At 50.3% G+C, this 26338-nt stretch overlaps 3 protein-coding genes across 3 annotated transcripts; all 3 read right to left on the minus strand.

The window, feature by feature from the left end:
• Positions 1-2214: 2214 nt before the first annotated feature.
• On the minus strand, positions 2215-3179 carry LOC109563027 (olfactory receptor 2S2-like). The gene has a single exon (XM_070794745.1). It carries the CDS (start codon positions 3128-3130, stop codon positions 2243-2245), a length of 888 nt encoding a protein of 295 aa, XP_070650846.1. The 5' UTR covers positions 3131-3179; the 3' UTR covers positions 2215-2242.
• Positions 3180-13249: 10070 nt separating this feature from the next.
• Positions 13250-14249, minus strand: LOC139184404 (olfactory receptor 13C7-like). The gene has a single exon (XM_070794165.1). It carries the CDS (start codon positions 14247-14249, stop codon positions 13278-13280), a length of 972 nt encoding a protein of 323 aa, XP_070650266.1. The 3' UTR covers positions 13250-13277.
• A 10035-nt stretch (positions 14250-24284) lies between these two features.
• Positions 24285-25284, minus strand: LOC139184405 (olfactory receptor 13C7-like). The gene has a single exon (XM_070794166.1). The coding sequence runs from the start codon at positions 25282-25284 to the stop codon at positions 24313-24315; it is 972 nt and encodes a 323-aa protein (XP_070650267.1). The 3' UTR covers positions 24285-24312.
• Positions 25285-26338: the final 1054 nt, after the last annotated feature.

Genomic DNA, 26338 nt, shown 5'->3' on the forward strand with positions numbered 1-26338 from the left:
GGGGAACTGTGTCTGGAAGGTATCTGTGGGTGGAGTGGGGTGGAGATAAGCAGCCAGTGATGAGGTTGGGCAGGTAGATGGGATCTGGCTTTTATCCTAGGAGAGATGGGTAATGGTATCATTGGAGGGGTTTAAGCCAATGAGTAGCATAATCAGATTGGTGTGGTTTTCTGTTTTCTTTTTTCAGACAGGTTTTTTTTTTTTTTTAAGTAGTGCAGAGGATGGATTTTAGAGAGTTTGGCACAACTGTTGCACACTCAGAGAGAGAAGGTGATGGTGGTGTTAGAGGAAGGAGAGGACTGACCCGGGAGCAGCTGTGAGGTGGATGCTCTGGGCCGTGGTGATGGATCAGATGTGTGGGGCAGTGAGGGTGAGAGGACACCTCTGATGACTGCCTGGTGTCTGGCTGGGTGACTTGGGGTGTTGGTGCTGTTCCCTGAGAGGGTGACAGACCTTTGGGGGCAGAGGGATGAGTTCAGCTGTGGGTAGTTTAAGTGTGAGGTGCCTTTGGGGAGGGGAAGGGCCAGCAGGAAGACCTTGCTGGACAGAGCGGTTGAACCAGGTCTGAAACCCTGGTCTCCTGGCTCCACAAATGGGGATTGTTTGCTGTATCCTGACTTGTTTTGGTGACTTCCTGGAAGGCAGGCCCATGGCCACGAGATACTGCTGCTCCCCATTCGTGTCCGTCCACATGTTCAGACTAAGCTCCTGATGGCCTGGAGCAGCACAGGATCCAGTCCCCAGGTGTGACAAGTGACGGCTTCTGAGTGACAGTTCAGTTCAGTAACCCTCTGTTGGGAAAGCTCTGTGTGAGCTGAGGAGACAGGTCCCCACAGAGTCCTGCCCTTGAGGCTCCCATGATATGTTATGAAATATCATGGATGCAAAGGAGACAGGAATAGATACCAAGGGAAAGGTTCCAACAAAGTGCTGTGGGACGCAAAGGAGAGAACCCCTATAAAGGGCCAGGAAAGGTATGTCAGAGAGATGGTGTCTAAGCTGCCTTGAAAAAAAAGTCCTAGGTCTCCCCAGAGAACAGCATGAGCAACAAACCAAGATGCGACACAGTACAGACACTACGAGGGGTCGACTGTGTGAGAGGTGAATGGAATATCGGGCTGACAGGGTGGAGAACCTGGTTTTCGAGTTCTGAGGACTCAGCTGAAGAATGTGGTCTTCCTTCTGTGGTAAGGGGGAGGCATCATAGGTTCTTGGGTGGTGAATCAGCCAGAATTTGGCCAAAGTAGCAGGACCAGTGTGAGTGATGTAAGGCTTTGTTGTAGAGAACAGAGCTGTCATTTGTGGGAGCTGCAGGAGAAGCCTGTGCCACGCTCGGCCTCTGTACTGGTGTCGCGTCTGAAGCTGCTCTCGGGTGGCGTGAAGGGGCAGGTGGGGACAGACCAGCACCCAGGAGGACACACTGGAACCCGTGTCTGGCCCTCACTGCCTTGGACTCAGTGACACTGGTGACCCGCGGGAGGAGCTGGCACTCTCTGCATTGGAGCTCCCTTCGCCCAGGGCTCAGAGCAGCTGCAGGTGGCCTGGCAGGAGCCCGAGGGGCTGCACGGACAGCAAGTGAGGGCTCCACCACCTCAATGTGGCCTTGCCTCTGCCTTTCCATCTCTTCCAGATTCTCTTGTGCTCAACCCGAACCCAGAACCTGAGAGCAAAGAAAGCTCTGTGAGGCCTGGATCTGACCTAGTTAGAATGCCCCAGTCCAGAGTCTCCACGCGCCTGCTTAACAGCACTCTCTGGGGTGATTAACTTGACAGCAGCCAGTGAGGGACAACTGGTCAGAAAATGGCAGCTGTAGAAATCGATAGTAGCTCCTGGGTGAACTGTAGGGTTTGGGGTCCTCACCAGCCCCTTCAGGAATTCCTCAGTCCTCCCCCTCCTTCCAGATATGGGGCAGGTGGGCATCCCCTTCCCTTGTGATCCTCCCTGGCCTGTGCCTTGCATTGGCCTATGCGGTGGAAGTGGAAGTAACACCTCACTTCTGAGTGGAAGCTTTAAGAATCCTCACAGGCTTTGTCATTTTCCCCTTCCTTTTTGCCATTTGGACCAGTAATGTGGTAGCTACTTTATCACCCTAAGGCCCAGAGGATGAAGAAGATGAGTCAGATCCCCCAATCAACCTTGGAGGACCTGCAGCGTAAGCGAGAAGAAAAACATTTGTGGTTTAAAGCCACTGAAATTTTGAAGTCATGACCACAGTGTAACTAGTCTGTCTGGCCTGACAGACTTAGAGAACAACAGGAAAGGGGGCCATCTTCCTGGAGAGATCTCCCCTCAGCAGAGCTATAGTGGCAGCTTTCACCTCTGCGTTCCTTAGGCTGTAGATGATGGGGTTCAGTGAGGGGGTCACGACCCCGTAGAACAATGCAAGGAGCTTATCCAAGTAGAGGTCCTTGGCCTTGGGCTTGAAGTACATGAAGGAGATAGTCCCATAGAAAATCACCACCACTGTGAGGTGGGCAGAGAAGGTAGAGAAGGCTTTGTGCCGGCCGGCAGCAGAGGGCACCCTCAGGATGGCAGTGAGGATGAACACGTAGGACAGGAAGATGAGCAGCAGCGGGGCCAGCGTCAGGACAGATGAAGCCACCATTAATATCAGTGCATTGAGAGAGATGTCCCCACAGGCTAGTTTCAGCACTGCTAAGATCTCACAGAAGAAGTGGTTGATGATATTGTGGCCACAGAAGGGGAGGCTCCAGGTGAGAATGGATTGGAGAAGGGAGTTGGCAAAGGCTGCCCCCCAGCTCAGCGCCACCATCCACGTGCACGTCTGCCGGTTCATGAGCTCTGAGTAGCGAAGCGGCTGGCAGATGGCCACGTACCGGTCACACGCCATCATGGCCAGGAGCACGCACTCTGTGGAGCCCAGCGCCAGGGTCAGGTACATCTGCAGGGCACAGCCAGGGAAGGAGATGGTGCTTTGGGTTTCCAGGAAGTTGGCCAGCATGAGAGGCACGAAGGAGGATGTGCCACAGATGTCCATGAGGGCGAGGTTGCTGAGGAAGAAGTACATGGGGGTGTGCAGGCGGGGGTCCAGCATGTTCAGCCCAATGAGGAGGGCATTCCCCAGCACGTTCACAGAGTAGATGCCCAGGCAGAGCACAAACAGGACCATCTCTAGGTTGTGGTGGTCGTGTAGCCCCAGCAGGACAAACTCTGTCACAACCGTCTGGTTTGCCCCATTCGTCTCACTCTCCATCCATCTCATTCTCCCTCTTTTCCCCTCTGCACCATGAAGGTGTTGGATTAAGCACCAGTGGGCCTGGGAGCCAAGCAGCCTGGATGTGTGACCTGGGACGGGTCAGCCCTGCCTCTGGAACTCAGTTTCCCATCATTACAATGAGAGAATGGACGTCAGGTCTGCAAGCCAGCCCCCTCAGTTCTGTGGTTCTGGTGTAACTTAAAGGAGATGGGGTCCATTCTAATCACCTAGTCTCTTCTCTCTTTTCCCCAGGAGGGCTCTGTGGAGACAATAGACTTGTATTCAAGTTCCCCATACTCCTTTTGAATCTACAGTGTTCTTGGGTGTTAAGAGGAAGCACATTTACTGGGTTATGACTTCATGTGACTGAATGATGCTCATAGGATTTCAGATTCATTCACTCACTGAAGATTTGTTGAGTGCCTACCTCTCGTTGGGTGTTGTTTAGATGTTGGGCTATAGCTGCTGCTGCTAAGTGCCTTCAGTCGTGTCCGACTCTGTGTGATCCCACAGACCGCAGCCACCAGGCTCCCCCGTCCCTGTGATTCTCCAGGCAAGAACACTGGAGTGGGTTGCCATTTCCTTCTCCAATGCATGGAAGTGAAAAGTGAAAGGGAAGTCACTCAGTCGTGTCCGACTCTTAGCGACCCCATGGACTGCAGCCTACCAAACTCCTCCATCCCTGGGATTTTCCAGGCAAAGTATTGTAGTGGGGTGCCATTGCCTTCTCCATGGGCTATAGCAGTAAGAAAAATTCGTGGACAAAAAGATGCCACAATTGTAACAAGTGCTGTTCCTCTTTCTCAAATTAAGTGGGATGAGCTTGGGAACACAGGTGCATGATGAGTGATGGTCACCTCATTCCTTTGGGCATAAAGGTTGAACATTTCTACTGCATAGGATGTACAAGCCTTATTCTGGTATCCCTCCTTAAGATCAGACACCATGCATTGATTTTTAAAAGAATACACTAGAATATACATATCCCAGTAGAGCCACAGGTCACAACATTTAACCCTGGTCCTAAAAGCCGAGTGAGTCTCCTCTTGGCTTCCATATAGCTTTTTAGGATAAATGATATTGACTATAATATTACACAGAAGGGAAGGGCAGGTTCTAGTCTGGCAGAGGTGTCCTGGGTCACTGACCCTGTCTATAAAGGGAGGGTGGGAAGAGACCACAGTCTTTGCCCAGGAGCCTCCATGTCTCTTCTGAGCTGGTCTCAGCCCCTTGGGAAATGCCAGTGACAGGAGGGAGCCAAGTGTCAAGTGCTGGATGGAAAGCTGTCTTGTGGCCCCTGTGATCCCTGGTCTGAGGGACAAATAGGAGCTGATGGGAAACCTTAACTTGTCAGAAGATCAAATCACCCGTCCCTCAGTCCCTTCAGAGCTACACTGGCTGTGAGGCCAGGTTCCTGTAAGCACTAGAGTCCTACCGTCCTAGTGCTGCATCTTTCCCCGTCATGCACCTGCTCAGTCACTCAGTCGTGTCAGACTCCTTGTGACCCCGTGGGCTGTAGCCCAGCAAGCTCTCTGTCCATGGGATTTTCCAGGCAAGAATACTGGAGCAGGTTGCCATTTCCTACTCCAGGTCCTGTCCTTTTGCTCAATTGCATCTATCATCGTAGGGCCCGATGGGCTCTCCCTCTTCTGAATAAACCATGTCTTTTCCCAGAGCTACAGCTTTGCCCAGGAAGTTCCCTTCTGTAGGCAGGTCCTTGGTCTCTTACCCAGTGGAGGTGCTGCTTCTCTTCTTCAGAGCACGGTTCATCTCTTCTCCTCTCCATCTTGAGCCCTGCCGAGTCACCTCTCCCTTCTTCCTCCCACGGCCCTTGGCCATCGTCTTTGTTCCTGTGCTGCACACCTGTCTCCTCTGCCCCACTTGAGAGCAGACTCGGTCACGTTCCTTCCAGCATCTCATACAGTGAGTGCTGCCAAGGGCAGTCCCTCAACAGGTAGTCCACACATGTTTCAAAAACCCAGCACTGCGTAACAGGATCAGCACTAACCAGATGTGTGATGTTGACCAAGTCACTTGGGTTTGAGACTCAGTTTCCTTTTGAAAAATGGGGATTCTGTGTAGTCCAGATGAGACTCTAGAGGAAAGGTCTGATGAGTCTCCTAGCAATGCTGCAGATCAGAGATGACACCTTCAACCATGGGCACATGCCCGATCTATCTGCCCGCCTCCCAGACAAGACCTCCAACATCTGTCATGACGCCCTTCTGCCCAGAGTCTGTGCTGGTTTTTCCTCTCCAACCTAAATCAAGATCATTGTTAAGGGAGTTTATGAAACATACAAGGGTAGTTGATTAACCTGGGTCAGGCATTAACCATCAATCTAATCCATGTAAACATTTTAAGGTAGGGATTCTCTTGCTGAAGTTTGGCAGAAAGGTAAATAACTGCCCGAGTGTGATGGCTTATTCATTCAGTCTTTCAGGAAATTATTATTGAGCACCTACTATGTGCTGGGTGCTGGGAACACAGAAGAGGCAGATGTGCCTTCTACCCTCGGAAGTGTACAGTCCTGTGTTTACAGTCATCCCCTTGTCTGTTGGTGACCTTGGTCATATCCCTCTCTCTGGGCTTTAGAAACATCTAGATTTTCTTTGAATCTGGCATATAAAGACAAAATAAAACTTGAGGTCAGGAAAGCAGAAGTTAAAAGGAAGCATCTCTCCTAGGTCATGACTTCATGTGGCTGGATTAAGCCTGCAGCTTAATTTAAGATTTCATTATAAGAACTTGGTGTTTATTGGGTGTGTTGCTACAGAAAGAACTGCTGCTGCTGCTGCTAAGTCGCTTCAGTCGTGTCTGCCTCTGTGCGACCCCAGAGACAGCAGCCCACCAGGCTCCACCAGCCTTGGGATTCTCCAGAGAGAACACTGGAGTGGGTTGCCATATCCTTCTCCAATACATGAAAGTGAAAAGTGAAAGTGGCTCGCTCAGTCGTGTCCGACTCTTAGCGACCCCATGGACTGCAGCCCACCAGGCTCCCCGGTCCATGGGATTTTTCCAGGCAAGAGTACTGGAGTGAGTTGCCATTGCCTTCTCTGAACGAAAGTACTGGCAACCTCCAATTGTGACCCTGGATACAGGTGTGGGGAGAGTTTTCAGGCAGATAAAAGGTGGGATACCACCTGACTCTGCTTTTCTCTTCCCCGCCCTTGTCTCCATCGGAGAGACCAGGTGGGAATGGCATGGTCATCAGAGGGCTTTGTCCTAGCCTCTGGCCTGTGCCTGCCCTAAGCTCCTACCCATCCCTTTGTGCTGGCCTGCTCCAGCCTCAGCAGACCACTCCCTGCTGGTGGACAAACCCCACAGGCTCCTGTCCCCTCCCTTTTCTCCTGCTTTCCTCTGGCTGGAGCACCCTTTCTCCCCCACCCATCTTCCAAGGCTCAGCTTTACACCCACCTCCTCCCTGGCGCTGACCTCTCAGACGTCTCCACAGCACTGGCCGTCCTGACACCGTGACGCTCACACAGCCGTTAGCACATTTGGTTTGTTGTGTGTGTCGTTCCCTCTCACACAATAGACCGCGAGCCACGGAAATCAAAGGACTGAGTCCAGTTAACCCCCAACTTCTCCAGCACCCCACACAGGAGCTGCTGTTTGAGATCCCGGGCTTTCCTTCTGCTAAAATCCTGATCCCAGATTTCTTACCTTAAAATTGCCCTCCTTTCCTTTTCCCCACATGCACACGCAGGATGTGATTGCTGGGAGGACTAAAACAACAACCTTTCATGAGTGCAGGTTCCCACAGCACTATTGCCAGGATACACTCCATTCCAGGGCCCAGGATGCCCATGTGGAGGTCACAGGGTCACAGCCATGGGGGTGCCATCTCCTGCATGGAAGAACTTCTCTCTGAAGAGCTGAATGAGGAGAGCAGTGGGTTTCCTTACAATTTAAGAGTCTTATCAGAACGCATTCAATCAGAAATTAGGAACAGCACATGAGGCAATGGGCTTATGACCCCAAAGAAATGAGATACTCTGTTTAGGAAATACCATGCTTCCAGGTTACTGACAGCTTGGACTGCAACATGGGCTCAGTCAGGGACCACAGAGAGCAGCTCTAGTTCATTTAGTCCATCAGTTGAGATGAACTGAGTTTTGCCTATATTCAAAATGGATAACCAACAAGGACATATTGCACAGTACATGGAACTCTACTCAATGTTATGCGACAGCCTGGAGAACAGGAAGGGGTTGGGGGTGAATGGCTACATGTGTATCTATGGCTGAGTCACTTCCCTGTTCACGTGAAACTACCACAGTATTGTTTATCGGCTACACCCCAATACAGAAGTTTAAGGTCTGAAAATAAAAAAGATTTTACAGTGGAGAAAAAAAAAGATGGGCAGAGTTTTCCTAGAGTAACACACAACCTCATGATTTTAGTGACTTACCAGGACGGAGGTTTAGTTCTCAGACTTTGTAGCACTGCAGGTTTTCAGGGGGCTCTGTTCCAGGTTGTCATCCTTAGAGACCCTGGCTCCACCCTCTGGGATGTCACCAGTTCTCACAGCTGGGGAAGAACACAGCAGAACATCTCACACCAGCAGATCACTGCGCCGACCCAGAAGCGAGATGCATCCCATCTGTCCAAAGCCCACTGCCCTGTGTAAGCCTACCGCACGCCCAGGATGACCAGACATACTGCAGGGTGTTTGGGCACGATGGTGTTTTGCACCAGACTCAGGAAACTACTCTTGCATCTGTCTGCCAGGTCTTACACTCCATCATTTCCTGGATAATCCGGTTTACAGAGTGATAGGATATTGAGTGTCTCTGAGAGTCACTAATTCTCTCCCCAGTTTAGGCAGGATATGCCATGGAAGGAGCCCCGGCCTGGGAGTGAGGATCCAGGTTTGATTCTTGCCCTTGTTCCCTTTTTCCTGTTTGACCTTGGTTCAGTTTCTCCTTATGTGATATGGAGCCATTCAATATATATGATCTCTGGTACTCTGTACCATCTCCAAAACATTCCCTCATCTTTCTAGGAACTTCAACCCAGGTAAATATCATATCAGGTTTGTTGGCTGGTAAATCTATATTGAACAATTTCATACTAATTTTAAGCTTCAGACATGATTTTAAAAGGAAGGTGAGGGGCACAAGAAGAAGAAGCTCCTGTTACTGTGTCCCAGAAGTGCTCATATCTGGATTCCTATGTCACTCCTCCTCACTGTGATGGCAGAGCCAGTGAGTGTGGGCTTTGGAGTCAGACTGCCAAGCCCAAGTCTGAGATCTTCCAGTTACCACGGCTTTCTCAGCCTCAGTATCCTTACCTGTAGAAATAAGAGTAGCATTTTCTTACGGGATGATTTTGAGGATCCAGTGAAAGGTCTTAGCACAGAGCTTGGCACAGGGTGAGTGTTCAGTAAGTACTAGTGGATATTATAGTATCATTATGTTGCCTTCTCCAAGCAGATATTCTGGTTTCTCTATGTTTAGAAAAGATTTTATGAGAATAGTCAACATGCTAGATGGATTCTCCTTGCCTCCTACCTGTTGGCCCAGTGACCTTGGTATCAGCAGGTGGCTGAGCAGATGACAGGTGTGGTGACCCAAGGCTTGGGAGAGCAGAGTGAGGGAGTGCTGAGTTCATTACCAGCAGACACATTGTGCTGGGGTGGGCCAGGATCGAGGCCTAGAGCCCCCGAGGCCCAGCCTCCTGGTCCCCTGCAGCGAAGACATCTCTCTTGCTCCCTGCCCTCAGGGACCTTGCAGTCCCTGCCCAATTTAAAGTTCAGACTCTGCAATGACACAGGTTTGCAGACTTGGCATGATGGGGCTTCAGAGACCCTAGGTTACTTGTGGTGCCCCAGAAGGGCCTGGCTGGGTGAGGTGGGCACAGGAGAGACCCTGGACAGGAATTGAAGACCAGATCTCACTGCAGCCCTGCTCCTTGGACCTGAGGCTCAGGGGCTGTGACCCTGTGTCCTTCAGGTGGGTGTCCTGGACTTTGAAATGGAGTGTGTTCTCGCAAGAGTTCTGTGGGAACCTGCACTCATGAAAGGTTGTTGTTATAGTTTAGTTGCTAAGTTGTGTCTGACTCTTATGGGACCCATGGACGGTAGCCCACCAGGCTATCTGTCCATGGGATTTCCTCCACAGAAATACTGGATTGAGTTGCCACTTCCTTCTCCAGGGGATCTTCCTATCCAGGGATGGAATCTGTGTCTTCTGCATTGGCAGGCGGGTTCTTTACTACTGAGCCACCAGGGAAGGTTAAGGAAAGTGTATTGCTGTACAGGGTGAGGCCTGGACACTTGCAACAGACATGGAGTCAGGGTTTTAGCTGGTTGTGTGAGTTTCTGCAGGTCCGCTTTTCTGTTTCTCTTCCCATGCCATTCTCTTTCCTTCACAAGGAACAATGACAACTTGACACAGCTCAGGGATTAAAAAATAGCCTTAAACAACACAGCAGCAGTTGCAAATTTCCCCATTATACTATGATTTGTCTCTTGGAATACTTTTTCAAGAGCACAGGTCAAAATAAAATATTGGAAGATTGTCACCACTTATTCTCCAGGTGCTCAGGACTGGGGCCGTCTTGCCACCCTGTGGATGCCCCAAATATGCTCTCTCCAGTCTCCCACCTCCTCCAACCTGCTTGTCTCATCTTGCCCATCTCTCAGACTGTCTCTCACGGTGGTGCGATATCCACCCAAAAAACCCAGAAGCTCAAGTACCAAACCACAGTCTCCTCCTTCCTCAGCCATCTCTGCCATCAGCTCAATGTCCTCAGCTCCATGCTCTCTGCCTGACCGCCCACCTGGCTCAGGCCCCATCCGTGCTTCCTCACTTCCTGCCCTTGGGCATGGGGCCTTCTCCTCTGTGCTCTATCTGGAGCCACATGATCTTCCATTTCTCAAAAATAATACTATCTTTTAAGTTCAAAGTCATGTTCTTTTAGAAGTATTGAACAATGTTGGAAAGAATAATTAACAAAACAGTATTTATCTGTAATCCCATCTCCCAGAGGAAATAATTGTCAGCTAATATTTTGTCCTGGTTTTCTAGATACATACTTATTCATATATCCTAAGAAAAATACCTTTAAAATTAGGATTATACTGAGTACAAAGTTACGTGTATTACTTTTTTCTATTAATTACAGTGTGAGCATTTCAAATTATCAAATATTCCTCAAAAAGTAAGATTTCTAATAGCTGTGTCACAGTCTATCATTGGGCTCCATCAGGATTTATTTCAATATTCTGCTATGGTTGCCCTTTAAGAGTTACCAATTTTTGTTACCACAAATAACTCTGTGATTAACATCCATATATATGCTTTACATAAATCTGCACCTCTAGTAATTTTCTCAAAGAAACTCCTAGAAGTAAAGGTGTCAGGTCAAAAGGTATGAAATTTAAAATCTCTTGATTCATACCCATAATTTTAATAGCTGGGATTCAGGACACAGTCAGCAGAGCACAGAAGGCCCTGAAGAGGGAGACAGAGATGAGAAAGAGGGACCCCACCCAGGAAGGAAGGATCAGAAGGGGCTTTCTGGAAGGGGGCTGGGGTGGAGGCATTGAGTGAGGATTGAATGTGTGGTCATAATGCTACGATGCTGGGGGACTGGTCTCTGTGGTCCCCAGTGTCCATATTGCATTCCTCACCTGTGATTTCCATCACCCCATCTGATCCCCAGCCGGGAAAGCTCTCAGAACTCTGGCATAGTGCCTAGCCTGGTGTGTGATAAGTGTCCAGTATATGTTACCTAAAGGTCCAGAGGTGTTTGAACATGAGAGGCAACAGCAAGGGGGTGACAGAAGCATAGGAAAGACTGATATTCATGAGGGAACTGTGTCTGGAATGTGTGTGTGGGTGGAGTGGGGTGGAGATAAGCAGCCAGTGATGAGGTTGGGCAGGTAGATGGGATCTGGCTTTTATCCTAGGAGAGATGGGTAATGGTATCATTGGAGGGGTTTAAGCCAATGAGTAGCATAATCAGATTGGTGTGGTTTTCTGTTTTCTTTTTTCAGACAGGTTTTTTTTTTTTTTTAAGTAGTGCAGAGGATGGATTTTAGAGAGTTTGGCACAACTGTTGCACACTCAGAGAGAGAAGGTGATGGTGGTGTTAGAGGAAGGAGAGGACTGACCCGGGAGCAGCTGTGAGGTGGATGCTCTGGGCCGTGGTGATGGATCAGATGTGTGGGGCAGTGAGGGTGAGAGGACACCTCTGATGACTGCCTGGTGTCTGGCTGGGTGACTTGGGGTGTTGGTGCTGTTCCCTGAGAGGGTGACAGACCTTTGGGGGCAGAGGGATGAGTTCAGCTGTGGGTAGTTTAAGTGTGAGGTGCCTTTGGGGAGGGGAAGGGCCAGCAGGAAGACCTTGCTGGACAGAGCGGTTGAACCAGGTCTGAAACCCTGGTCTCCTGGCTCCACAAATGGGGATTGTTTGCTGTATCCTGACTTGTTTTGGTGACTTCCTGGAAGGCAGGCCCATGGCCACGAGATACTGCTGCTCCCCATTCGTGTCCGTCCACATGTTCAGACTAAGCTCCTGATGGCCTGGAGCAGCACAGGATCCAGTCCCCAGGTGTGACAAGTGACGGCTTCTGAGTGACAGTTCAGTTCAGTAACCCTCTGTTGGGAAAGCTCTGTGTGAGCTGAGGAGACAGGTCCCCACAGAGTCCTGCCCTTGAGGCTCCCATGATATGTTATGAAATATCATGGATGCAAAGGAGACAGGAATAGATACCAAGGGAAAGGTTCCAACAAAGTGCTGTGGGACGCAAAGGAGAGAACCCCTATAAAGGGCCAGGAAAGGTATGTCAGAGAGATGGTGTCTAAGCTGCCTTGAAAAAAAAGTCCTAGGTCTCCCCAGAGAACAGCATGAGCAACAAACCAAGATGCGACACAGTACAGACACTACGAGGGGTCGACTGTGTGAGAGGTGAATGGAATATCGGGCTGACAGGGTGGAGAACCTGGTTTTCGAGTTCTGAGGACTCAGCTGAAGAATGTGGTCTTCCTTCTGTGGTAAGGGGGAGGCATCATAGGTTCTTGGGTGGTGAATCAGCCAGAATTTGGCCAAAGTAGCAGGACCAGTGTGAGTGATGTAAGGCTTTGTTGTAGAGAACAGAGCTGTCATTTGTGGGAGCTGCAGGAGAAGCCTGTGCCACGCTCGGCCTCTGTACTGGTGTCGCGTCTGAAGCTGCTCTCGGGTGGCGTGAAGGGGCAGGTGGGGACAGACCAGCACCCAGGAGGACACACTGGAACCCGTGTCTGGCCCTCACTGCCTTGGACTCAGTGACACTGGTGACCCGCGGGAGGAGCTGGCACTCTCTGCATTGGAGCTCCCTTCGCCCAGGGCTCAGAGCAGCTGCAGGTGGCCTGGCAGGAGCCCGAGGGGCTGCACGGACAGCAAGTGAGGGCTCCACCACCTCAATGTGGCCTTGCCTCTGCCTTTCCATCTCTTCCAGATTCTCTTGTGCTCAACCCGAACCCAGAACCTGAGAGCAAAGAAAGCTCTGTGAGGCCTGGATCTGACCTAGTTAGAATGCCCCAGTCCAGAGTCTCCACGCGCCTGCTTAACAGCACTCTCTGGGGTGATTAACTTGACAGCAGCCAGTGAGGGACAACTGGTCAGAAAATGGCAGCTGTAGAAATCGATAGTAGCTCCTGGGTGAACTGTAGGGTTTGGGGTCCTCACCAGCCCCTTCAGGAATTCCTCAGTCCTCCCCCTCCTTCCAGATATGGGGCAGGTGGGCATCCCCTTCCCTTGTGATCCTCCCTGGCCTGTGCCTTGCATTGGCCTATGCGGTGGAAGTGGAAGTAACACCTCACTTCTGAGTGGAAGCTTTAAGAATCCTCACAGGCTTTGTCATTTTCCCCTTCCTTTTTGCCATTTGGACCAGTAATGTGGTAGCTACTTTATCACCCTAAGGCCCAGAGGATGAAGAAGATGAGTCAGATCCCCCAATCAACCTTGGAGGACCTGCAGCGTAAGCGAGAAGAAAAACATTTGTGGTTTAAAGCCACTGAAATTTTGAAGTCATGACCACAGTGTAACTAGTCTGTCTGGCCTGACAGACTTAGAGAACAACAGGAAAGGGGGCCATCTTCCTGGAGAGATCTCCCCTCAGCAGAGCTATAGTGGCAGCTTTCACCTCTGCGTTCCTTAGGCTGTAGATGATGGGGTTCAGTGAGGGGGTCACGACCCCGTAGAACAATGCAAGGAGCTTATCCAAGTAGAGGTCCTTGGCCTTGGGCTTGAAGTACATGAAGGAGATAGTCCCATAGAAAATCACCACCACTGTGAGGTGGGCAGAGAAGGTAGAGAAGGCTTTGTGCCGGCCGGCAGCAGAGGGCACCCTCAGGATGGCAGTGAGGATGAACACGTAGGACAGGAAGATGAGCAGCAGCGGGGCCAGCGTCAGGACAGATGAAGCCACCATTAATATCAGTGCATTGAGAGAGATGTCCCCACAGGCTAGTTTCAGCACTGCTAAGATCTCACAGAAGAAGTGGTTGATGATATTGTGGCCACAGAAGGGGAGGCTCCAGGTGAGAATGGATTGGAGAAGGGAGTTGGCAAAGGCTGCCCCCCAGCTCAGCGCCACCATCCACGTGCACGTCTGCCGGTTCATGAGCTCTGAGTAGCGAAGCGGCTGGCAGATGGCCACGTACCGGTCACACGCCATCATGGCCAGGAGCACGCACTCTGTGGAGCCCAGCGCCAGGGTCAGGTACATCTGCAGGGCACAGCCAGGGAAGGAGATGGTGCTTTGGGTTTCCAGGAAGTTGGCCAGCATGAGAGGCACGAAGGAGGATGTGCCACAGATGTCCATGAGGGCGAGGTTGCTGAGGAAGAAGTACATGGGGGTGTGCAGGCGGGGGTCCAGCATGTTCAGCCCAATGAGGAGGGCATTCCCCAGCACGTTCACAGAGTAGATGCCCAGGCAGAGCACAAACAGGACCATCTCTAGGTTGTGGTGGTCGTGTAGCCCCAGCAGGACAAACTCTGTCACAACCGTCTGGTTTGCCCCATTCGTCTCACTCTCCATCCATCTCATTCTCCCTCTTTTCCCCTCTGCACCATGAAGGTGTTGGATTAAGCACCAGTGGGCCTGGGAGCCAAGCAGCCTGGATGTGTGACCTGGGACGGGTCAGCCCTGCCTCTGGAACTCAGTTTCCCATCATTACAATGAGAGAATGGACGTCAGGTCTGCAAGCCAGCCCCCTCAGTTCTGTGGTTCTGGTGTAACTTAAAGGAGATGGGGTCCATTCTAATCACCTAGTCTCTTCTCTCTTTTCCCCAGGAGGGCTCTGTGGAGACAATAGACTTGTATTCAAGTTCCCCATACTCCTTTTGAATCTACAGTGTTCTTGGGTGTTAAGAGGAAGCACATTTACTGGGTTATGACTTCATGTGACTGAATGATGCTCATAGGATTTCAGATTCATTCACTCACTGAAGATTTGTTGAGTGCCTACCTCTCGTTGGGTGTTGTTTAGATGTTGGGCTATAGCTGCTGCTGCTAAGTGCCTTCAGTCGTGTCCGACTCTGTGTGATCCCACAGACCGCAGCCACCAGGCTCCCCCGTCCCTGTGATTCTCCAGGCAAGAACACTGGAGTGGGTTGCCATTTCCTTCTCCAATGCATGGAAGTGAAAAGTGAAAGGGAAGTCACTCAGTCGTGTCCGACTCTTAGCGACCCCATGGACTGCAGCCTACCAAACTCCTCCATCCCTGGGATTTTCCAGGCAAAGTATTGTAGTGGGGTGCCATTGCCTTCTCCATGGGCTATAGCAGTAAGAAAAATTCGTGGACAAAAAGATGCCACAATTGTAACAAGTGCTGTTCCTCTTTCTCAAATTAAGTGGGATGAGCTTGGGAACACAGGTGCATGATGAGTGATGGTCACCTCATTCCTTTGGGCATAAAGGTTGAACATTTCTACTGCATAGGATGTACAAGCCTTATTCTGGTATCCCTCCTTAAGATCAGACACCATGCATTGATTTTTAAAAGAATACACTAGAATATACATATCCCAGTAGAGCCACAGGTCACAACATTTAACCCTGGTCCTAAAAGCCGAGTGAGTCTCCTCTTGGCTTCCATATAGCTTTTTAGGATAAATGATATTGACTATAATATTACACAGAAGGGAAGGGCAGGTTCTAGTCTGGCAGAGGTGTCCTGGGTCACTGACCCTGTCTATAAAGGGAGGGTGGGAAGAGACCACAGTCTTTGCCCAGGAGCCTCCATGTCTCTTCTGAGCTGGTCTCAGCCCCTTGGGAAATGCCAGTGACAGGAGGGAGCCAAGTGTCAAGTGCTGGATGGAAAGCTGTCTTGTGGCCCCTGTGATCCCTGGTCTGAGGGACAAATAGGAGCTGATGGGAAACCTTAACTTGTCAGAAGATCAAATCACCCGTCCCTCAGTCCCTTCAGAGCTACACTGGCTGTGAGGCCAGGTTCCTGTAAGCACTAGAGTCCTACCGTCCTAGTGCTGCATCTTTCCCCGTCATGCACCTGCTCAGTCACTCAGTCGTGTCAGACTCCTTGTGACCCCGTGGGCTGTAGCCCAGCAAGCTCTCTGTCCATGGGATTTTCCAGGCAAGAATACTGGAGCAGGTTGCCATTTCCTACTCCAGGTCCTGTCCTTTTGCTCAATTGCATCTATCATCGTAGGGCCCGATGGGCTCTCCCTCTTCTGAATAAACCATGTCTTTTCCCAGAGCTACAGCTTTGCCCAGGAAGTTCCCTTCTGTAGGCAGGTCCTTGGTCTCTTACCCAGTGGAGGTGCTGCTTCTCTTCTTCAGAGCACGGTTCATCTCTTCTCCTCTCCATCTTGAGCCCTGCCGAGTCACCTCTCCCTTCTTCCTCCCACGGCCCTTGGCCATCGTCTTTGTTCCTGTGCTGCACACCTGTCTCCTCTGCCCCACTTGAGAGCAGACTCGGTCACGTTCCTTCCAGCATCTCATACAGTGAGTGCTGCCAAGGGCAGTCCCTCAACAGGTAGTCCACACATGTTTCAAAAACCCAGCACTGCGTAACAGGATCAGCACTAACCAGATGTGTGATGTTGACCAAGTCACTTGGGTTTGAGACTCAGTTTCCTTTTGAAAAATGGGGATTCTGTGTAGTCCAGATGAGACTCTAGAGGAAAGGTCTGATGAGTCTCCTAGCAATGCTGCAGATCAGAGATGACACCTTCAACCATGGGCACATGCCCGATCTATCTGCCCGCCTCCCAGACAAGACCTCCAACATCTGTCATGACGCCCTTCTGCCCAGAGTCTGTGCTGGTTTTTCCTCTCCAACCTAAATCAAGATCATTGTTAAGGGAGTTTATGAAACATACAAGGGTAGTTGATTAACCTGGGTCAGGCATTAACCATCAATCTAATCCATGTAAACATTTTAAGGTAGGGATTCTCTTGCTGAAGTTTGGCAGAAAGGTAAATAACTGCCCGAGTGTGATGGCTTATTCATTCAGTCTTTCAGGAAATTATTATTGAGCACCTACTATGTGCTGGGTGCTGGGAACACAGAAGAGGCAGATGTGCCTTCTACCCTCGGAAGTGTACAGTCCTGTGTTTACAGTCATCCCCTTGTCTGTTGGTGACCTTGGTCATATCCCTCTCTCTGGGCTTTAGAAACATCTAGATTTTCTTTGAATCTGGCATATAAAGACAAAATAAAACTTGAGGTCAGGAAAGCAGAAGTTAAAAGGAAGCATCTCTCCTAGGTCATGACTTCATGTGGCTGGATTAAGCCTGCAGCTTAATTTAAGATTTCATTATAAGAACTTGGTGTTTATTGGGTGTGTTGCTACAGAAAGAACTGCTGCTGCTGCTGCTAAGTCGCTTCAGTCGTGTCTGCCTCTGTGCGACCCCAGAGACAGCAGCCCACCAGGCTCCACCAGCCTTGGGATTCTCCAGAGAGAACACTGGAGTGGGTTGCCATATCCTTCTCCAATACATGAAAGTGAAAAGTGAAAGTGGCTCGCTCAGTCGTGTCCGACTCTTAGCGACCCCATGGACTGCAGCCCACCAGGCTCCCCGGTCCATGGGATTTTTCCAGGCAAGAGTACTGGAGTGAGTTGCCATTGCCTTCTCTGAACGAAAGTACTGGCAACCTCCAATTGTGACCCTGGATACAGGTGTGGGGAGAGTTTTCAGGCAGATAAAAGGTGGGATACCACCTGACTCTGCTTTTCTCTTCCCCGCCCTTGTCTCCATCGGAGAGACCAGGTGGGAATGGCATGGTCATCAGAGGGCTTTGTCCTAGCCTCTGGCCTGTGCCTGCCCTAAGCTCCTACCCATCCCTTTGTGCTGGCCTGCTCCAGCCTCAGCAGACCACTCCCTGCTGGTGGACAAACCCCACAGGCTCCTGTCCCCTCCCTTTTCTCCTGCTTTCCTCTGGCTGGAGCACCCTTTCTCCCCCACCCATCTTCCAAGGCTCAGCTTTACACCCACCTCCTCCCTGGCGCTGACCTCTCAGACGTCTCCACAGCACTGGCCGTCCTGACACCGTGACGCTCACACAGCCGTTAGCACATTTGGTTTGTTGTGTGTGTCGTTCCCTCTCACACAATAGACCGCGAGCCACGGAAATCAAAGGACTGAGTCCAGTTAACCCCCAACTTCTCCAGCACCCCACACAGGAGCTGCTGTTTGAGATCCCGGGCTTTCCTTCTGCTAAAATCCTGATCCCAGATTTCTTACCTTAAAATTGCCCTCCTTTCCTTTTCCCCACATGCACACGCAGGATGTGATTGCTGGGAGGACTAAAACAACAACCTTTCATGAGTGCAGGTTCCCACAGCACTATTGCCAGGATACACTCCATTCCAGGGCCCAGGATGCCCATGTGGAGGTCACAGGGTCACAGCCATGGGGGTGCCATCTCCTGCATGGAAGAACTTCTCTCTGAAGAGCTGAATGAGGAGAGCAGTGGGTTTCCTTACAATTTAAGAGTCTTATCAGAACGCATTCAATCAGAAATTAGGAACAGCACATGAGGCAATGGGCTTATGACCCCAAAGAAATGAGATACTCTGTTTAGGAAATACCATGCTTCCAGGTTACTGACAGCTTGGACTGCAACATGGGCTCAGTCAGGGACCACAGAGAGCAGCTCTAGTTCATTTAGTCCATCAGTTGAGATGAACTGAGTTTTGCCTATATTCAAAATGGATAACCAACAAGGACATATTGCACAGTACATGGAACTCTACTCAATGTTATGCGACAGCCTGGAGAACAGGAAGGGGTTGGGGGTGAATGGCTACATGTGTATCTATGGCTGAGTCACTTCCCTGTTCACGTGAAACTACCACAGTATTGTTTATCGGCTACACCCCAATACAGAAGTTTAAGGTCTGAAAATAAAAAAGATTTTACAGTGGAGAAAAAAAAAGATGGGCAGAGTTTTCCTAGAGTAACACACAACCTCATGATTTTAGTGACTTACCAGGACGGAGGTTTAGTTCTCAGACTTTGTAGCACTGCAGGTTTTCAGGGGGCTCTGTTCCAGGTTGTCATCCTTAGAGACCCTGGCTCCACCCTCTGGGATGTCACCAGTTCTCACAGCTGGGGAAGAACACAGCAGAACATCTCACACCAGCAGATCACTGCGCCGACCCAGAAGCGAGATGCATCCCATCTGTCCAAAGCCCACTGCCCTGTGTAAGCCTACCGCACGCCCAGGATGACCAGACATACTGCAGGGTGTTTGGGCACGATGGTGTTTTGCACCAGACTCAGGAAACTACTCTTGCATCTGTCTGCCAGGTCTTACACTCCATCATTTCCTGGATAATCCGGTTTACAGAGTGATAGGATATTGAGTGTCTCTGAGAGTCACTAATTCTCTCCCCAGTTTAGGCAGGATATGCCATGGAAGGAGCCCCGGCCTGGGAGTGAGGATCCAGGTTTGATTCTTGCCCTTGTTCCCTTTTTCCTGTTTGACCTTGGTTCAGTTTCTCCTTATGTGATATGGAGCCATTCAATATATATGATCTCTGGTACTCTGTACCATCTCCAAAACATTCCCTCATCTTTCTAGGAACTTCAACCCAGGTAAATATCATATCAGGTTTGTTGGCTGGTAAATCTATATTGAACAATTTCATACTAATTTTAAGCTTCAGACATGATTTTAAAAGGAAGGTGAGGGGCACAAGAAGAAGAAGCTCCTGTTACTGTGTCCCAGAAGTGCTCATATCTGGATTCCTATGTCACTCCTCCTCACTGTGATGGCAGAGCCAGTGAGTGTGGGCTTTGGAGTCAGACTGCCAAGCCCAAGTCTGAGATCTTCCAGTTACCACGGCTTTCTCAGCCTCAGTATCCTTACCTGTAGAAATAAGAGTAGCATTTTCTTACGGGATGATTTTGAGGATCCAGTGAAAGGTCTTAGCACAGAGCTTGGCACAGGGTGAGTGTTCAGTAAGTACTAGTGGATATTATAGTATCATTATGTTGCCTTCTCCAAGCAGATATTCTGGTTTCTCTATGTTTAGAAAAGATTTTATGAGAATAGTCAACATGCTAGATGGATTCTCCTTGCCTCCTACCTGTTGGCCCAGTGACCTTGGTATCAGCAGGTGGCTGAGCAGATGACAGGTGTGGTGACCCAAGGCTTGGGAGAGCAGAGTGAGGGAGTGCTGAGTTCATTACCAGCAGACACATTGTGCTGGGGTGGGCCAGGATCGAGGCCTAGAGCCCCCGAGGCCCAGCCTCCTGGTCCCCTGCAGCGAAGACATCTCTCTTGCTCCCTGCCCTCAGGGACCTTGCAGTCCCTGCCCAATTTAAAGTTCAGACTCTGCAATGACACAGGTTTGCAGACTTGGCATGATGGGGCTTCAGAGACCCTAGGTTACTTGTGGTGCCCCAGAAGGGCCTGGCTGGGTGAGGTGGGCACAGGAGAGACCCTGGACAGGAATTGAAGACCAGATCTCACTGCAGCCCTGCTCCTTGGACCTGAGGCTCAGGGGCTGTGACCCTGTGTCCTTCAGGTGGGTGTCCTGGACTTTGAAATGGAGTGTGTTCTCGCAAGAGTTCTGTGGGAACCTGCACTCATGAAAGGTTGTTGTTATAGTTTAGTTGCTAAGTTGTGTCTGACTCTTATGGGACCCATGGACGGTAGCCCACCAGGCTATCTGTCCATGGGATTTCCTCCACAGAAATACTGGATTGAGTTGCCACTTCCTTCTCCAGGGGATCTTCCTATCCAGGGATGGAATCTGTGTCTTCTGCATTGGCAGGCGGGTTCTTTACTACTGAGCCACCAGGGAAGGTTAAGGAAAGTGTATTGCTGTACAGGGTGAGGCCTGGACACTTGCAACAGACATGGAGTCAGGGTTTTAGCTGGTTGTGTGAGTTTCTGCAGGTCCGCTTTTCTGTTTCTCTTCCCATGCCATTCTCTTTCCTTCACAAGGAACAATGACAACTTGACACAGCTCAGGGATTAAAAAATAGCCTTAAACAACACAGCAGCAGTTGCAAATTTCCCCATTATACTATGATTTGTCTCTTGGAATACTTTTTCAAGAGCACAGGTCAAAATAAAATATTGGAAGATTGTCACCACTTATTCTCCAGGTGCTCAGGACTGGGGCCGTCTTGCCACCCTGTGGATGCCCCAAATATGCTCTCTCCAGTCTCCCACCTCCTCCAACCTGCTTGTCTCATCTTGCCCATCTCTCAGACTGTCTCTCACGGTGGTGCGATATCCACCCAAAAAACCCAGAAGCTCAAGTACCAAACCACAGTCTCCTCCTTCCTCAGCCATCTCTGCCATCAGCTCAATGTCCTCAGCTCCATGCTCTCTGCCTGACCGCCCACCTGGCTCAGGCCCCATCCGTGCTTCCTCACTTCCTGCCCTTGGGCATGGGGCCTTCTCCTCTGTGCTCTATCTGGAGCCACATGATCTTCCATTTCTCAAAAATAATACTATCTTTTAAGTTCAAAGTCATGTTCTTTTAGAAGTATTGAACAATGTTGGAAAGAATAATTAACAAAACAGTATTTATCTGTAATCCCATCTCCCAGAGGAAATAATTGTCAGCTAATATTTTGTCCTGGTTTTCTAGATACATACTTATTCATATATCCTAAGAAAAATACCTTTAAAATTAGGATTATACTGAGTACAAAGTTACGTGTATTACTTTTTTCTATTAATTACAGTGTGAGCATTTCAAATTATCAAATATTCCTCAAAAAGTAAGATTTCTAATAGCTGTGTCACAGTCTATCATTGGGCTCCATCAGGATTTATTTCAATATTCTGCTATGGTTGCCCTTTAAGAGTTACCAATTTTTGTTACCACAAATAACTCTGTGATTAACATCCATATATATGCTTTACATAAATCTGCACCTCTAGTAATTTTCTCAAAGAAACTCCTAGAAGTAAAGGTGTCAGGTCAAAAGGTATGAAATTTAAAATCTCTTGATTCATACCCATAATTTTAATAGCTGGGATTCAGGACACAGTCAGCAGAGCACAGAAGGCCCTGAAGAGGGAGACAGAGATGAGAAAGAGGGACCCCACCCAGGAAGGAAGGATCAGAAGGGGCTTTCTGGAAGGGGGCTGGGGTGGAGGCATTGAGTGAGGATTGAATGTGTGGTCATAATGCTACGATGCTGGGGGACTGGTCTCTGTGGTCCCCAGTGTCCATATTGCATTCCTCACCTGTGATTTCCATCACCCCATCTGATCCCCAGCCGGGAAAGCTCTCAGAACTCTGGCATAGTGCCTAGCCTGGTGTGTGATAAGTGTCCAGTATATGTTACCTAAAGGTCCAGAGGTGTTTGAACATGAGAGGCAACAGCAAGGGGGTGACAGAAGCATAGGAAAGACTGATATTCATGAGGGAACTGTGTCTGGAATGTGTGTGTGGGTGGAGTGGGGTGGAGATAAGCAGCCAGTGATGAGGTTGGGCAGGTAGATGGGATCTGGCTTTTATCCTAGGAGAGATGGGTAATGGTATCATTGGAGGGGTTTAAGCCAATGAGTAGCATAATCAGATTGGTGTGGTTTTCTGTTTTCTTTTTTCAGACAGGTTTTTTTTTTTTTTTAAGTAGTGCAGAGGATGGATTTTAGAGAGTTTGGCACAACTGTTGCACACTCAGAGAGAGAAGGTGATGGTGGTGTTAGAGGAAGGAGAGGACTGACCCGGGAGCAGCTGTGAGGTGGATGCTCTGGGCCGTGGTGATGGATCAGATGTGTGGGGCAGTGAGGGTGAGAGGACACCTCTGATGACTGCCTGGTGTCTGGCTGGGTGACTTGGGGTGTTGGTGCTGTTCCCTGAGAGGGTGACAGACCTTTGGGGGCAGAGGGATGAGTTCAGCTGTGGGTAGTTTAAGTGTGAGGTGCCTTTGGGGAGGGGAAGGGCCAGCAGGAAGACCTTGCTGGACAGAGCGGTTGAACCAGGTCTGAAACCCTGGTCTCCTGGCTCCACAAATGGGGATTGTTTGCTGTATCCTGACTTGTTTTGGTGACTTCCTGGAAGGCAGGCCCATGGCCACGAGATACTGCTGCTCCCCATTCGTGTCCGTCCACATGTTCAGACTAAGCTCCTGATGGCCTGGAGCAGCACAGGATCCAGTCCCCAGGTGTGACAAGTGACGGCTTCTGAGTGACAGTTCAGTTCAGTAACCCTCTGTTGGGAAAGCTCTGTGTGAGCTGAGGAGACAGGTCCCCACAGAGTCCTGCCCTTGAGGCTCCCATGATATGTTATGAAATATCATGGATGCAAAGGAGACAGGAATAGATACCAAGGGAAAGGTTCCAACAAAGTGCTGTGGGACGCAAAGGAGAGAACCCCTATAAAGGGCCAGGAAAGGTATGTCAGAGAGATGGTGTCTAAGCTGCCTTGAAAAAAAAGTCCTAGGTCTCCCCAGAGAACAGCATGAGCAACAAACCAAGATGCGACACAGTACAGACACTACGAGGGGTCGACTGTGTGAGAGGTGAATGGAATATCGGGCTGACAGGGTGGAGAACCTGGTTTTCGAGTTCTGAGGACTCAGCTGAAGAATGTGGTCTTCCTTCTGTGGTAAGGGGGAGGCATCATAGGTTCTTGGGTGGTGAATCAGCCAGAATTTGGCCAAAGTAGCAGGACCAGTGTGAGTGATGTAAGGCTTTGTTGTAGAGAACAGAGCTGTCATTTGTGGGAGCTGCAGGAGAAGCCTGTGCCACGCTCGGCCTCTGTACTGGTGTCGCGTCTGAAGCTGCTCTCGGGTGGCGTGAAGGGGCAGGTGGGGACAGACCAGCACCCAGGAGGACACACTGGAACCCGTGTCTGGCCCTCACTGCCTTGGACTCAGTGACACTGGTGACCCGCGGGAGGAGCTGGCACTCTCTGCATTGGAGCTCCCTTCGCCCAGGGCTCAGAGCAGCTGCAGGTGGCCTGGCAGGAGCCCGAGGGGCTGCACGGACAGCAAGTGAGGGCTCCACCACCTCAATGTGGCCTTGCCTCTGCCTTTCCATCTCTTCCAGATTCTCTTGTGCTCAACCCGAACCCAGAACCTGAGAGCAAAGAAAGCTCTGTGAGGCCTGGATCTGACCTAGTTAGAATGCCCCAGTCCAGAGTCTCCACGCGCCTGCTTAACAGCACTCTCTGGGGTGATTAACTTGACAGCAGCCAGTGAGGGACAACTGGTCAGAAAATGGCAGCTGTAGAAATCGATAGTAGCTCCTGGGTGAACTGTAGGGTTTGGGGTCCTCACCAGCCCCTTCAGGAATTCCTCAGTCCTCCCCCTCCTTCCAGATATGGGGCAGGTGGGCATCCCCTTCCCTTGTGATCCTCCCTGGCCTGTGCCTTGCATTGGCCTATGCGGTGGAAGTGGAAGTAACACCTCACTTCTGAGTGGAAGCTTTAAGAATCCTCACAGGCTTTGTCATTTTCCCCTTCCTTTTTGCCATTTGGACCAGTAATGTGGTAGCTACTTTATCACCCTAAGGCCCAGAGGATGAAGAAGATGAGTCAGATCCCCCAATCAACCTTGGAGGACCTGCAGCGTAAGCGAGAAGAAAAACATTTGTGGTTTAAAGCCACTGAAATTTTGAAGTCATGACCACAGTGTAACTAGTCTGTCTGGCCTGACAGACTTAGAGAACAACAGGAAAGGGGGCCATCTTCCTGGAGAGATCTCCCCTCAGCAGAGCTATAGTGGCAGCTTTCACCTCTGCGTTCCTTAGGCTGTAGATGATGGGGTTCAGTGAGGGGGTCACGACCCCGTAGAACAATGCAAGGAGCTTATCCAAGTAGAGGTCCTTGGCCTTGGGCTTGAAGTACATGAAGGAGATAGTCCCATAGAAAATCACCACCACTGTGAGGTGGGCAGAGAAGGTAGAGAAGGCTTTGTGCCGGCCGGCAGCAGAGGGCACCCTCAGGATGGCAGTGAGGATGAACACGTAGGACAGGAAGATGAGCAGCAGCGGGGCCAGCGTCAGGACAGATGAAGCCACCATTAATATCAGTGCATTGAGAGAGATGTCCCCACAGGCTAGTTTCAGCACTGCTAAGATCTCACAGAAGAAGTGGTTGATGATATTGTGGCCACAGAAGGGGAGGCTCCAGGTGAGAATGGATTGGAGAAGGGAGTTGGCAAAGGCTGCCCCCCAGCTCAGCGCCACCATCCACGTGCACGTCTGCCGGTTCATGAGCTCTGAGTAGCGAAGCGGCTGGCAGATGGCCACGTACCGGTCACACGCCATCATGGCCAGGAGCACGCACTCTGTGGAGCCCAGCGCCAGGGTCAGGTACATCTGCAGGGCACAGCCAGGGAAGGAGATGGTGCTTTGGGTTTCCAGGAAGTTGGCCAGCATGAGAGGCACGAAGGAGGATGTGCCACAGATGTCCATGAGGGCGAGGTTGCTGAGGAAGAAGTACATGGGGGTGTGCAGGCGGGGGTCCAGCATGTTCAGCCCAATGAGGAGGGCATTCCCCAGCACGTTCACAGAGTAGATGCCCAGGCAGAGCACAAACAGGACCATCTCTAGGTTGTGGTGGTCGTGTAGCCCCAGCAGGACAAACTCTGTCACAACCGTCTGGTTTGCCCCATTCGTCTCACTCTCCATCCATCTCATTCTCCCTCTTTTCCCCTCTGCACCATGAAGGTGTTGGATTAAGCACCAGTGGGCCTGGGAGCCAAGCAGCCTGGATGTGTGACCTGGGACGGGTCAGCCCTGCCTCTGGAACTCAGTTTCCCATCATTACAATGAGAGAATGGACGTCAGGTCTGCAAGCCAGCCCCCTCAGTTCTGTGGTTCTGGTGTAACTTAAAGGAGATGGGGTCCATTCTAATCACCTAGTCTCTTCTCTCTTTTCCCCAGGAGGGCTCTGTGGAGACAATAGACTTGTATTCAAGTTCCCCATACTCCTTTTGAATCTACAGTGTTCTTGGGTGTTAAGAGGAAGCACATTTACTGGGTTATGACTTCATGTGACTGAATGATGCTCATAGGATTTCAGATTCATTCACTCACTGAAGATTTGTTGAGTGCCTACCTCTCGTTGGGTGTTGTTTAGATGTTGGGCTATAGCTGCTGCTGCTAAGTGCCTTCAGTCGTGTCCGACTCTGTGTGATCCCACAGACCGCAGCCACCAGGCTCCCCCGTCCCTGTGATTCTCCAGGCAAGAACACTGGAGTGGGTTGCCATTTCCTTCTCCAATGCATGGAAGTGAAAAGTGAAAGGGAAGTCACTCAGTCGTGTCCGACTCTTAGCGACCCCATGGACTGCAGCCTACCAAACTCCTCCATCCCTGGGATTTTCCAGGCAAAGTATTGTAGTGGGGTGCCATTGCCTTCTCCATGGGCTATAGCAGTAAGAAAAATTCGTGGACAAAAAGATGCCACAATTGTAACAAGTGCTGTTCCTCTTTCTCAAATTAAGTGGGATGAGCTTGGGAACACAGGTGCATGATGAGTGATGGTCACCTCATTCCTTTGGGCATAAAGGTTGAACATTTCTACTGCATAGGATGTACAAGCCTTATTCTGGTATCCCTCCTTAAGATCAGACACCATGCATTGATTTTTAAAAGAATACACTAGAATATACATATCCCAGTAGAGCCACAGGTCACAACATTTAACCCTGGTCCTAAAAGCCGAGTGAGTCTCCTCTTGGC

Source organism: Bos indicus, chromosome 8 (assembly GCF_029378745.1).
Source record: "Bos indicus isolate NIAB-ARS_2022 breed Sahiwal x Tharparkar chromosome 8, NIAB-ARS_B.indTharparkar_mat_pri_1.0, whole genome shotgun sequence".
Lineage (NCBI taxonomy): Eukaryota > Metazoa > Chordata > Mammalia > Artiodactyla > Bovidae > Bos > Bos indicus.

Coding starts and splice junctions, on each gene's coding strand:
- LOC109563027 (XM_070794745.1), bottom strand. CDS start 3,130: ATGGTCCTGTTTGTGCTCTGCCTGGGCATCTACTCTGTGAACGTGCTG.
- LOC139184404 (XM_070794165.1), bottom strand. CDS start 14,249: ATGGAGAGTGAGACGAATGGGGCAAACCAGACGGTTGTGACAGAGTTT.
- LOC139184405 (XM_070794166.1), bottom strand. CDS start 25,284: ATGGAGAGTGAGACGAATGGGGCAAACCAGACGGTTGTGACAGAGTTT.